The 14,566-nt window shown below is 27.1% G+C and overlaps 1 protein-coding gene across 1 annotated transcript; it reads left to right on the top strand.

Annotated features, from left to right (window-relative positions):
* The first annotated feature begins 7,171 nt into the window (after positions 1-7,171).
* Positions 7,172-12,008, top strand: LOC132947048 (dynein axonemal heavy chain 9-like). The gene is made up of 5 exons (XM_061017229.1): positions 7,172-7,300; positions 11,187-11,326; positions 11,397-11,537; positions 11,633-11,844; positions 11,907-12,008. Exons 1-5 carry the CDS (start codon positions 7,212-7,214, stop codon positions 12,006-12,008), a joined length of 684 nt encoding a protein of 227 aa, XP_060873212.1. The 5' UTR covers positions 7,172-7,211.
* Positions 12,009-14,566: the final 2,558 nt, after the last annotated feature.

A 14,566-nucleotide genomic window follows, 5' to 3' on the forward strand; every position in this document is an offset into this window, starting at 1 on the left:
GACAATTTTCAATACAAACATCACATAAGTATATACAATATTTAAACATTTTAAATTCCCAGTAGAAGTATTCAGTAATTTTCAAAAACGACGGGAAAAACAAAAAAAAATTAAAAAAAAACTGGAAGTTTTACGCAAAATTGGTATTCGACAAAATCGATTTTGGTTTTATGTGTAAATCTAAAGCAAATAACTGTAGACAAATGAAATTATCAGTGGATGTTTATATTAGCATTTCATATACACGATCAAATTTTCAAAATATTTTGACTTGTTTTGAGTGGTTACACTTAGATACGGAGAGTGTCCGTACATTTCCAGTTTCCAATTTTTTAGTTTTCTTTTCTATAAATCTCAATTAAATTTTATTCATTTGGGCAAAAAGCTTAAAAATTTAATACAAGGCCACTAATTATTGTGGTTGACCGTTGAAAAATATTAAAAACACATAATCATATTTTTTTATTAGTATTTAAATTTCGAATTTTGACAAAATACGTAAAAATCACGAAAATATGCAAATTATTTTGAGTTATAAATTCCTAACAACATTTATTTTTAAATATAAGATTTGAAAATTTAATTCAAGATTCTTCATATGTTATTCTACCTATCAAAAAAAAAAAGGTGGCTAAGTGGATGTCATTCTGCTGTACAGTAGGTTACAAATGGGTTACTGTAATGGATGGTGTTAAATTTGAATTCAATGATATAATATCATTGTATTAGAAAAACGATTCTGAGCGAAAACGGTCAGTCAGCCTATGATATTACCAAGTATATTTGATGATATTATTGTGAATAAAGTAATTTACATGTAACCTATTTACGTGGAGCCTTGTTTTAAATTTTCAATCCTTAGCCATAAAAGTGAATGCAAGGCTCCTAATATGTTTTTCAACTACTATTGTAACAATATATTAGGAGCCTTGCTTTTAATTTTCACGCTTTTTTACCCAACAAATAAAATTTTATTGATATTTATAGAAAAAAAAACTGAAAAATTGAAAACTGACAATGTCCGTAAACAGCTCAAAAAGAGTCTAATTATTTTCAAAATTTTATCGTGTATATAAAATGCTAATATAAACATTCAGTGAAAAGTTAAGATGAATTTTGAAGACCATACACCGAATATTTAATAACGAATTGAACAAAGTTTGAGTCATATAGAGTTGGTAAATTTTTCGGGAAACGAAGTGCACGGGATCAGCTAGTTTGATATAAATTACAAGTGTCTACACGATTATTCGTTTTTGTATTACAACAAAATAAGAAAATCATTACATGAGAAATCGAGTGAATATCAAATGTTGTAAAAATATGAATTTCAAACGCTCATAAAAATTTAATTTGACTTTTTTGTAGACATTTTTTTTTTTATAAAGGTAGACAAACTTATGGATAATCTTGTATTACATTTTCAAATCTTGATTTAAAAAGAAAAATTTTTATGAATTGTCTACTCAAAATAATTTGCTAATTTTCGTGATTTTTCCGTATTTTGTCAAGATTTTAACTTTAAATGCTTATAAATAAAAACTGTGACTAAGGATTTTTAATATTTTTCAAATATCATAGTAACAATATAGTAGGAGCCTTGTATTAAATTTTCATGCTTTTTTACCCAACAAATAAAGTTTTTATTGACATCCAAAAAAAAATAAATACTAATAAATTTGGAAACTGAAAATGTTCCTAAACAGTTCAAAACAAATCAAAATATTTTTAAAATTTTATTGTGTATAGAAAATTCAAATATAAACAACCAGTGAAAATGTCATGTATATACGTTCATTTGTTTTAGAGTTACACCAAAAACTAAAATCGATGTTCTTGAAAACAGATTTTGCGTAGAACTTCCCGTTTTTTCTTAATTTTTCTTTTGTTTTTCACGGCGCTTTTAAAAACTACTGAGAAAATTTTACTTTCGACCCCCCCAAAGTACCAACTAGATTCATTTTCCTATCAGATAAGTTATCGTTGAAGAAAATCCAAGCGTTTTGACTGTCCTAAAAGGTGATGACAGACACAAAAAAAAAAAAATAAAAACTAAAAAAAAAAACTAAAAGAAAAAACACAAACCTTTATAAAATCAATACATTCATCGCTTCGCTCAGAATCTAAAAATGTCCACCTGAAAGTGAAATTAAATTTTTATGATCGTTTGTTCAAATTTTTACAACATTGGATATTTCCTCGATATCTCATGTAGAGACTAGAGATGTTCTTATTGTGTTGTAATTGATAAACAATTAAGTAATGGTAAATACTTGCAATTTACACCATATGTTTATTTTATCAATTCCCATACAAGTAGCTTAGCACTCAACATATTCGTACAATATATTGTATTGTAAAACACATTTTAAAGATCTCTTCAGCTATTTTCTATTGAACACCATGTCTTTAAATAGGATAAACTATTAAACATTTTTTGATAGGTAACTGAAATATGTGGTTTTTTCATAAATATATAGATATTAATATATTCCAATTATATAATATTATAGTCTAACTGTCTAAGTGTATTTAGTGGTCTTTAAAATTAATATTTATTAAAATTCCCTACATTTATCCATTAAAAACGCTGAAATGTTAATACAAATTTAAAATGGAAATTTATCATATTTTCTTAATAATTACAACACCTTAGTCCGTATTGTAATTTTGTACAAAAGAACTGAATGAGTGATGGGTTATACTGTATCGAATTGTTCACACATCCACGCAACACCCTTCGATATAGCAATTATAGTCACCAAGGTAACTAACCTACAAGCTTATAAAATAAGCCATAATGTATATTGTAATCGAAGCTCCAACTCCAGCTTTAGTTACTTATACATTTTATTTAGAATTTAAACTATAACTTCTTTAAATAAGTTATATTTTATTTATTTGCATTTAAAGATGAATAATGGAGCCAATGCAGAATTGGACGATAAACGGTTGGATTTCGTGTATAATTTTCTAACCAAATCTTTGAAAATTAAAAATGATGTAATAGACACAATGATGCGAAATCGAGACTATCATGTACGTATACTATTGTCTTATGGTTTATATTAATATTAATTATAAATTATAATGCTTATTCATAATAAGCGTATTCGTTAAATAATTAGAATACTAATACAACAACTATGGTAGTGTAATAACGTAGAAATAAGATAAAATATAAATAAACATAAATACGACTCCTGTCGATAGTTATATTAAAATGGTAAAAGTTAGAGTAGTAAAATTACGCTATTACCTTCCTCCAGGTGTTCGGAGGGCTCTCGAGATCGTGTATTCGAGAATTAGATCAAATACACCGTACAATATAATTTTATGGAAAAAAGCACATAGAATGTATTAACTGCAATCAACATAAAATATTATATTATATGTCTTACCTGATTCGCAGTTGTTTGTAGATAATATTGTAGGAGTTTTAGGTTTTAGATAAAGCAAATTAATACTTCAAATACACAAATTGAATTAAAGAACGCACTGATTATTGCTTGCATAAGAAGTCCAGTTGTCGCTCGTTGAAATCGGTTTCTTTGGTACTTGAGAGGTTGTTACTCTGGTGGTTGGTGCTCATGCACTGATTTAAGGGACGGACGCGAGGATGCTGACCAAAGAGTGGTGGGTGGCTTTGTCACTAAATTATTGTGGGCCTGGGAACTAGATTATTCTTTGGCGTCAGCATAAAATAAGGTCACACACATCCTACGTAATATTGTTATAAGTGCGTGTCGATATCTTAGTTGTCGTTGTTAATGGTTTTATTTGATGCGACCGATTTCTACAAGCGACAGTCTGGCCGTTGTTTATTATTCTGTAAAATTTTAGTTTATTATAATGGTGTGTGAGCATATCATTACAGTAGGTATCTAAGTATTTTTGTTTTTATCAAGAAAACGAATATTTTCAATCTGTACAAGCAAATATTATAAATTATATAAAATTAAATAGTTTAATAATTTATTAAGGAGGTCGCTTGACCAATTACGCCTAAGTCACGGGGAGGATTATCCAGGATAGTAAAATTTAAGAGGGATTCGATATTAGGGGATTTGAGTGGGCTAAAGTATTGGAGTGAAATATTATTTTATATTTGAATTACTAATTAATTAATAACAATGAAAAAACATAATTTTATCATTTTTAATTTGACTGTTTTTGAATAATTATTGGTCCGGTTATTATACTAAACGAATATTGTGAACTTTGTATAGTGAATGGAAGCAAGTACAGAGAGAGTAGGAATTCTGACCTCGTTATAAAGGGTATTGTTGCTTAAGTGCCACGAAGTTTTGGAGTACCTAGGTATTCTAAACATAAATTCATTCTGAAAAAAGGTGGGTAAGTGGATGTCGCTCTGCTGTACAGTAGGTTACAAGTGGGTCACTGTAATGGATGGTGTTAAATTTGAATTTAATGATATAATATCATTGTATAAGAAAAACGATTCTGAGCGAAAACGGTCAGTCAGCTTATGATATTACTAAGTATATTTGATGATATTATTGTGAATAATGTAATTTAAATATTTACATATTTACGTGAACCCTTGTTTTATATTTTCAATCCTTAGCTATAAAAGTTGAACATTTTATACATTTTTAACTACAAAATAATTATTAAATTTTAAATTTGATACATTTTGTCAAAATTTAAACTTTAGTTCTCGGTATAGTACCAATCCACTATTTAAAATGCACCCTTTTATATGCAAGCTTATTGGTTACATACTTACATATAGGTACTTAAAAATAGTTTTTTTTAATACATACATACCTAAATATTGCTCATTGTCTAATGCCATGTTGGCCTCTGTCGAATAAATTATAAACTTGAAGCAAAAAAATGTGGGTAAGTGGATGTTGCTCTACTGTACACTAGGTTACAAGATGGTCACTGTATAATGGATGGTATTAAATTTGAATTAAATGATATAATATAATTGTATACGAAAACCGATTCTGAGCGGTGACGGTTTGTCTTTATATTTATATTGTTATTACTTATTAGTTATTATTAATACGGTACCTAGCCGGTAAGTTGAATTAATATGATAAAAATATAAACATTTGATATATAAAAAAATGGAGCGTGAAAAATGTCGTTACCTCATCAATCGAGAACGGCTGGTCCGATTTGGCTCAAATTTTTTTTTAAGATGTTCGTAATTGTCAGGAGAAGGGTTTTACGAAAGAAAATTTTAGGAAAATCCACTGGAAAAGTAGGAAATCTGGATGTAAAAAATACAACAGTGGTGCAACAGTGTATTATTTTATATTGGTTGCTATAGGTTAATCGTTTGTTAATTTGTATTATTATTTTTTGTCAATATGTATTATTTATATATATATAAATGAATGTTTGTGTGTAGATTAGACCCCTGGGAAGAAGACAGGCTAATTTAAAGGCTTGGTTAAATTTGCAGGTTTATTTTATTCATTTTATAATCGTACGGTTAGGTTATAGTTAGGATTTTGTATTAATTGATTATATTACATAATCCACCATAGGTGGAATACGACAAACTTGGTACAACTTTGATACTTTAGAGTTAAATCATACACTTACGTACAAACAGCACGAACCGCAGGTAGATTGCCTACCTGATAATATACTGCTGCGAATCAAACTTTTTATTCCGGGCAACGGAAAAGTTAAGATGAATTTTGAAGACCATACACCGAATATTTAATAACGAATTGAACAAAGTTTGAGTCATATAGAGTTGGTAAATTTGACAGGCAACGAAGTGCACGGGATCAGCTAGTTTGATATAAATTACAAGTGTCTACACGATTATTCGTTTTTGTATTACAACAAAATAAGAAAATCGCTATCCGAGAAATCGAGTGAATATCCAATGTTGTAAACATTTGAACTTCAAACGCTCTTTCTTATAGAAATTTTTTTTTTGATAAATGTAGATAACCTTATGAGGAATATTTTATTAAATTTTAAAGTCTCAGATTTAAATAAAAAAATTTTTACCAATTTCTAACTCAAAATAATTTGCGTAATTTTTACGACTTATCTCATAATTTAAAATTGTGATAATGGATTTTTCATATTTAGGTCATATTAACGTCATTGTACCAATTTATTAAGAGCCTTGTATTACATTTTCAAGCTTTTTTACTAAACAAATACAATTTTATTGACATTCATAAAAAAAAATTAAAAAAATTATAAACTGAAAATGTCCGTAATCAGTTCGAAACCAATCAATATTTTTTTGAAAATTTTATCGTGTATAGAAAATGTTAATATAAACAACTACTGAAAATGTCATGTATCTACAGCCATTTTTTTTTAGGGTTATACCAAAAACCAAAATCGATTTTGTCGAATACCGATTTTGCGTAAAAATTCCTGGTTTTTCTTAATTTTTTTTTGTTTACCCGGCGCTTTCAAAACCATTGAAATTTAACATTTTGACCTCTAAAATGCACCAAATTGAATACTAGATTCACTTTCCCATCGAACAAGATACTGAAATTGATAATCGAAGTTTTATTTCAACTACTTATCGTGTACACAAACACAAAAAATAATTTTAAAATTAAAAAAAAAAATACATCATTGTAAAATCAATACATTCGTCGCTCCGCTCAGAATCTAAAATATAAATATGTAAAACAAATGTATAAATAAGACATTTTTTTCTAATTAAATTAAAGAAATATTTACAATCTTATTATTCACAAAAATATGCAATAAGCAAAATATTTATGTATTTAGTTTTGTTTTATACAACTTTTAGGCTTTGGTAATGGACTTTTTGACCATGCCAGATCGTTATTCAATTTTTTTTACGATCAACTCTGTTGGTTTACTAACACCAATGTACGATGCCTTTCCTGATGGTTATAAGTCTAAAATGTTGTATATTATAAGACTTGAACCTATTGAAGTTACGAACAATAATTGTGACTCGATACTTTTGCGTGGAGAAGTGTCACCGAACCCGTTTGAGGATTTAAAAGCAATCACTGAAAAAGTAAGAGACATACTGACAAATAAGTTCAAAGTTATTTAATTATATAACCGTATTAATTATTAAATTGATTTATACTAATATTGAATAGGTTTTGTTAAATTTGTTCTCTAACAAAGAGAATTTTTTCAAAAACTGTTCAGATGACATTATAGTGGAAGTTCAAGACAGGCTTAATGATTTTCTTACAAACATAAATAACATGTCAGGACAGATGATAAACCGTTCAATATTGACATTACCTTATGGCTATAACAACATAACTAATGCTTTAAAAGCCACTGAAATGAGGTAAGTACCAAATTTCTATTCAAAAATTATTTTTATTAAATTTAGTACAATGTGCATAACAATAGAAAATGTAGGTTAGGTAATAAAGTGTCGATAGGTATGTAAAATGCGATATGCCACAGTTTATTTTATACAAGCTTTATTCTAGACATGGTATAGTTTTAAAAACGTGGCCACAGTCATGGAAGTGTTAAATTTGAATTCAATGATACAAAATAATTGTAATAAAATAATATTCAGAGCCAAAACGGTCGTCACTTGTCACGTCTTGTCAGCCTATATTACTAACTACTTATAAGTTTATATTTATATAATATTGTAACTATTAAAGTAATTTATTTTAATATTAGTAGGTAATACAGTATGTATCTAGGTTCAATTATTTTTGCCAAAAACATTGCATTCAAAAATGCTATTGTCTGTATGTACATATACTTTAAAAGTTTTAACTTGCAAGCACCCACGATTACTATTTTTAAATTACAACAAAATAACTATAGTTGTTTTTATTTATTTAAGTATCTAATTTCGTCAAAATTTGAACTTAAAAAATCTACAAGAAACTGTGTTTATAATTTATATAGTATTTTTAGATATTTAGTTTTTTTTTTATTACTTATGGATGTATATAAAATTTTCAATCATCTTAACTATGAAAATGAAACATTTAGTCATTTTTTAACTACAAAATAATTTACAAATTTTTGTGAGTGATGAATTTGGTTGACGTTTGAACTTTAAATGCTTTTAAAAAGTATCGTTACTTCGTATCTTTAATATTATTAAACTGCTATTATGACAACTTATGAAGAACCTTTCATAATAGTCGCAATACTTTTTTGATCTGTTTGATTATTGAAAAGGATTCAAACGCTCCTAAAGATTTAAATTGACTTTCTTATAGAAATTTTTTGTTGATAAATGTAGATAACCTTATGAGGAATCTTGTATTAAAGTTTAAAGTCTTAGATTTAAAAAGAAAAATTTTTACCAATTTCTAACTCATGATTTTTACGACTTTTGTCAAAATTCGAAATTGTTATAATGGATTTTTAATATTTAAACGTAATTGTACCAACCTATTAAGAGCCTTGTATTATATTTTCAAGCTTTTTTACCTTACGAATAACATTTTATTGACATTTATAGAAAAAAAAACTAAAGTTGTCCGTATAAACATCTCAAGACAAGTTAAAATATTTTGAAAATGATATGGTGTATAGAAAAAGGTAATATAAACAACCAGTGAAAATTACATATCTATACGGTCATTTGTTTTAAAATATTTTAAAGCTTTGATATAAATAGATGTACATTACACTAGCACCACAACCTAAACTATTTTCTTCGAATTTGGTTCCATACTTTAGTAACCGATTAGTAACCATTCGTAACCGAAAATTTGGAATTCGTAACTTAAATCAAGTACCAGGAAAACCGTTTTTCCCAACCGGGTGCTGATATTATAATCCTTAATATACTCTTTGAATATATTTTTATCAAGTATATACAAAAATATCCTCGATCAAAAGTATTTTGGATAGTTTTTTATAGAACCTTTATTTGTAAGTTATCTATATGAAATAAAAAGTCATAATAAGTAGTGCTCTACAATGCGGCACTGTTAAAATATAAATAACAATAAAAATAAAGTTTTTACCTTCTGTTTAAGTAAAAAATAAATTAAGATAAAATAATGTATTGTATTAAATTGTGAAAATTAGAACTAACTTAACTTGTTTCATTAAAATAAAATATTCTTTAACAGCACTAATCAAGTGCGTTACGCTAAGGCACCACCACATAAAATATTGGAAAAGGAATTTAATTTCCATGGTTCGAAACAAAATAAAGATCTTATCTTTATTTATTATAATTTTTATCACATAAATAAATAAATAGTATTTATATCAATATAAATAGTTAAGGACTTAAAAATAAATAATTATAAAATATTATTTAATTAATTTTTTTCCTTTTTAAAATTAAATATTTTTTTAAACTTTTCGTATATTTTAAATAATTATTTTTTATATAAATTTTTTTATTGAATAAAAAATAAAAAATAATTTATTAGATAAAAAACATCTTTATTTTATATAAAATACAATAATAAATTAAATAGGTATTCCTATGTTAATACTTAACAACATTTATTTATATATTTTTGTTTTATATTCAGTAAGAAAATTAAAATATAAAAATAAAAAAATATATATAAAAATATACTAATTTAAAATTATGAAAAAAATAAAGCTAAAACATAAAATTTCTTATATATTCATGTTAAAAAAACTATACAAAATACTTTTGATCAAGGATATGCTTGTATATTCTTGATAAAAATATATTCAAAGAGTATATTAAGGATTATAATATCAGCACCCGGTTGGGAAAAACGGTTTTCCTGGTACTTGGTTTAGGTTACGAATTCCAAATTTTCGGTTACGAATGGTTACTAATCGGTTACTAAAGTATGGAACCAAATTCGAAGAAAATAGGTTAGGTTGTGGTGCTAGTGTAACGAATCTGTTCTATTTATAAGATTCGTTACATTCGTGACACTATTTTTATGAATTTCTAACTCAAAATAATTTGCCAATTTCAGTGATTTCGGTGAATTATTTCAAAATATTTACTTCAGACACTCATAGAAAATACTCTGGATTTATGCTTAAGTTTTTTTAATTTCCACTAACATCAGCTTACGAGGAACGTTGTATTACATTTTCAAGTTATTTTACAGACCGAAAAATGTTGTATCGACAATAGTTAAAAAAAAATTAATAAAACTTGATATTTTCTTATGTCCATAAAATATAAACAGCTAAAAAGAGTCGCAATATTTTGAAAATGTTATGGTGCATAGAAATTGTTAGTACCTATAAACATTCAGTGAAAATGTTATCTATATTTGGTTTTTTTTTTCAAACTGGTTTTGGGTAAAAAAATTATTTTTTTTGCTTTCCTCATTGTTTTTTAAAACTAATATAATTTTTAATATTGACCTATTAAAAGTAACCTACTATACATTCTCTTTCCCACCAGAAAAAATACTGAAGTTGAGAGTCAAAGCCTTTTTTTTTGATTACTTATCGTGCATTGAATCTTAAGTTCAGGTCCGTCCTAACGATTTGCGCGGCCCAGGACAGAGGGGTAAAATTCCAGGGCCTAAAATGTCACTATCGTTAGTTGGCAATTGCGTATAATCATATTATAATATATACCTAGGTATAAAGGGACAACGCACGAATAGACTTAAACAAATATAGTACCTTGTAGTTTGTACCTACAACAATATGAATAATTAAAAAAATTAATAACACAACATGTCATATATTTAAACTTAATATAATAATATTAATAAATTAATAAGTCAATAAATATAGTAGGTACTAGATAATCTATTGATATTTATAGATAAAAAAATTAAAAAAATTGAAATTTTAAAGTGTCCAGACACAAAAATAAAAAATAAAAAAAAAACATCATTGTAATATCAATACATTCATCGCTCCACTTAGAAACTAAAACTATTAACAGTTATAAATAATATACTTGGCAAAAATGTCTATGATGTGGCACATCGCATAAAAAAAAATTGATTGATTTTGTCGAAAACAGAATATGATGTTACTTATAAGTTATAATTCCCATTTTTCCATTTTCCATATTCCAGTTTCTACCAGAAACTATTCTGAATGTTTAAGATAAGAGCAAATCTTCTACTCAATTTACTCTAATCGTGATTTTATACACATATTCTTAACTGTAAATTCAATATATTCCTCGTTCCGCTCAGAATCTAAGCGAGCCATTATTGAATCCAAAAAAATATTTTATTTTCTATTGAATACTAATAATTTATTCGTAAATACGTGTTTAGTGATGGAAAAATTATTGATGATGTGTTAAAACAAAGATTGGAAAACAAAGTGTACACTTGGTTCAAAGAAATGAAAATAATGGTAGCGCTCAAGCCAGAAGTTATTTTGGATAAAGATCCCGCTGCGTCACCTACCCAATGTATATGCTAAATTATAAAATATAATTAAATTATGTTCAATTTTCATACTGACACATTTTAAATATACAGACCTTGCTTTTTGGAAAAATCGAGAACAACAATTTATACATTTTCACGAACAAATTGACCAAAAGATTGGAAATTTCTTAATCATTACAAAAAGCCCATGCATGGATATTTATAAACAAATAATAGAAATAACAGTGACTGGTAAATTGATTTATCTAGTATTCTAATTATTATGGTTTCTATATTATAAATATTTATTTCAGTGATTATAATAATTATTATTTTGTTTTATTTAGAAAAACGAGAAACGAATCTTATAAATATGTTTTTATCTACTCTTTCTAAGCACATAAATACGATCGAAGGAGTTGGTTTGGTTGATTCGAAAGAAGAAATATGCATTTTATGGAGAAAATTGGCTTTGATATGGATAAATTGTCCAAATTTTCAAAATTACAATTATATAATTATCTTGATAAAAGTATTATGTAATATGATCATGGCTGAAGTAAGTAAAACAAATTTATACATTTAATAATTTAATCTTATCAATTAATATTGATATTCCAGTCTTCAAGATATTTAGAACCAACTGCTCTATTTCAAGGTGAATTAGAGGAGAACTTAGCTAAGATTTATGATATTCTAGACATATTAAGTTATTTCAAGTAACTATACTATACTCATACAAATAAATATATACATATAGATATATTATTATACGCTTATATTGTCATAATATTTCGTTAAAAAATATATTACATTATAGAAATCAATTCAAAGTTACTCAAACGGAATATTTTCAAGAACAATTTGATAAATTTATATTGACAAATTCTGTTTCACGTAATTACAAACCACGTTATTGGAACTTCCACACAAATGACCTTTTTCAGAATCTTGACGCATTTGAAGATCGGTTAAATTGCATTAAAGTATGTTAGAAATTAATTACATATAACTTCAAAATACATAACTATCTACGCTAAGTTTACAGATTTAAGTTACTTAATAAAATGAAGTTTTTTTGTAAGAAATCTTTATAATAGTTTCAATTAGTACAACTGAATATTAGTATCATTGTAGACAGTTAAAATATTTATTGTGAGTACCTTTCTAAATTCACATTTAAAATTCTAAACGTAGTAATGAGTGTATTTATTTACAATAATGTATTTTTTTTATTAATTTTTTTATGTCAGTCATCACGATATGACTTATGAAGCAAAAATATGCTGTACTCGTTAAAGTTGAAAGTAGTTTCTGATAGTTAATAATATCTAGTTAGTCAAAAGCATGACATTTCCAGTAAATTTTAAAATAATCTAAAAACTAAAAAAAATACCTAATGAAAAATGGGAATATTTACACTTGACCAGTTTTTAACAAAATCGATTTGGTTATTATTTTGTAATTTAAAAATGTATAACTGTAAAGTTTTGATAGATTCAGAAAATATTAATGTTAAAATTTTCAAAATATTTTGCTATTTAATGCTATTAATAAGCATTTTGAACTTTCAATTTTTTTGTTTTTTTCTTTGTCAAAGAGCATGATTATGTAATTCAAGGTTCCTCATAAGTTGTACATAATAACAGGTACCTACTATCAAGTTAAATATTTCAATAATACATAATAGGCAGAATTGTCTTATAAGCATCTAAAGTTAAAATGTTGACAATATTCATTAAAATCAGTAATCACGTACATTTGCAAATTATATTCTATACTGTACCTACGATAGGTACCTTACTATACTACACTACTAGTATACTACTAGCCACTAGGTACTTACTATACTACAGATCCGAAGTTATCGTGGATTTTTTTAACATTTATCACGCGAATATAAAAATAATAATGCTAATTGCTAATAGTTATTAGCCTTTTCCCTTTATTTTTACTACACGCGTACATTATATTATAGTATTTTTTTTTTTTTTATTAATTTTATTATAAGATGTTCCTTGCATAGGCTATATTCTACATCAATGGATATATTTTGTACAGATTTGAGTTTTGACTATTTTAACATGATTAAATAATATTAATGGTTGTCGCCGCCGCGACAATAGCAATGTACCCACCGACCGACCACACACAGTTATTATTAAGATTATTAATTATTATGTAATATGTAGATTAGACCGCAACCAGGTACTGTCCAGCAAGGGCCAGGCGCGGTGCGGCAATCAGTTCGTTCGCTTGTCGCAAACAGTCGACACGTAGCTACCTTTTTATAGGCGCGAATCGCCGTCGTTTTTTAAACCGTACCTAGTTGTCGTGGCGCAAATCGCCAGCGTTATTATTATTGTTTTTGGTCGGGCGCGAATCGCCGGCGCTATTATTATTGTTTTTGGTCGGGCGCGAATCGCCGGCGCTATTATTATTGTTTTTGGTCAGGCGCGAATCGCCGGCGCTATTATTATTGTATTTAATTATTGTATTTAATTATTGTTACGACGCATTGTGTGTGCCGTCATTATTATTATAAATATTATTAAACACCATAGGATAGCTGGCCAGCTGATCACCGTCGTATTGTAAGTTTTTCTTATATATATATACTTTTATAAATATCTTTTTGTATTATCGGTTTGGTACAACCAGCGCCGTTTATAATTATAATTTATACATCTGTACCGCTGTGGTATTATTATATATTATATTGTGTATTATCAATATTATTAAATTACATTTGTGAATTATACAGCAACGCATTTTATCTAAAACGTGTTACAATTTTCTTTTAATTATATACACATCACATTACACACACATTTACACACCCACCCACACACTAGCACTCTCTGGTCTTGCTCGGCGACCCCGTCCACTTCCTTTGAGTCGCTACACACATACACATCTATACACAGGTCGGTCGGTGTGTGAGTACAGCGCGTGAAGTAAAAAGCGATCGGGCCGTACGGGCTAACTATTGTTCCGTCCCCGGCGCAATCAATGGTGTTTATACAATAATGAGAATAATGAATAAGAAGATAATAATAATAATTATAAGTAAATTATGATAAGTTCAGAATAAAGTAATAAAATAAATAACAATATAAATTACTGTTAACATATTAATATGTTGGACTTTTATCCAAGTACGAATAGAACTAAGAAGCCAAGAAGGTCGTGAGGACGGCCCTGTTTTAGTCGGCGTTGAGGTAGTTCTACGTGTAAGTACATCGAACCTGATGAACTGACTAACAGAGTGTATTATAGTA

This window comes from Metopolophium dirhodum, chromosome 6 (assembly GCF_019925205.1).
Source record: "Metopolophium dirhodum isolate CAU chromosome 6, ASM1992520v1, whole genome shotgun sequence".
Classification (NCBI taxonomy): Eukaryota; Metazoa; Arthropoda; class Insecta; order Hemiptera; family Aphididae; genus Metopolophium; species Metopolophium dirhodum.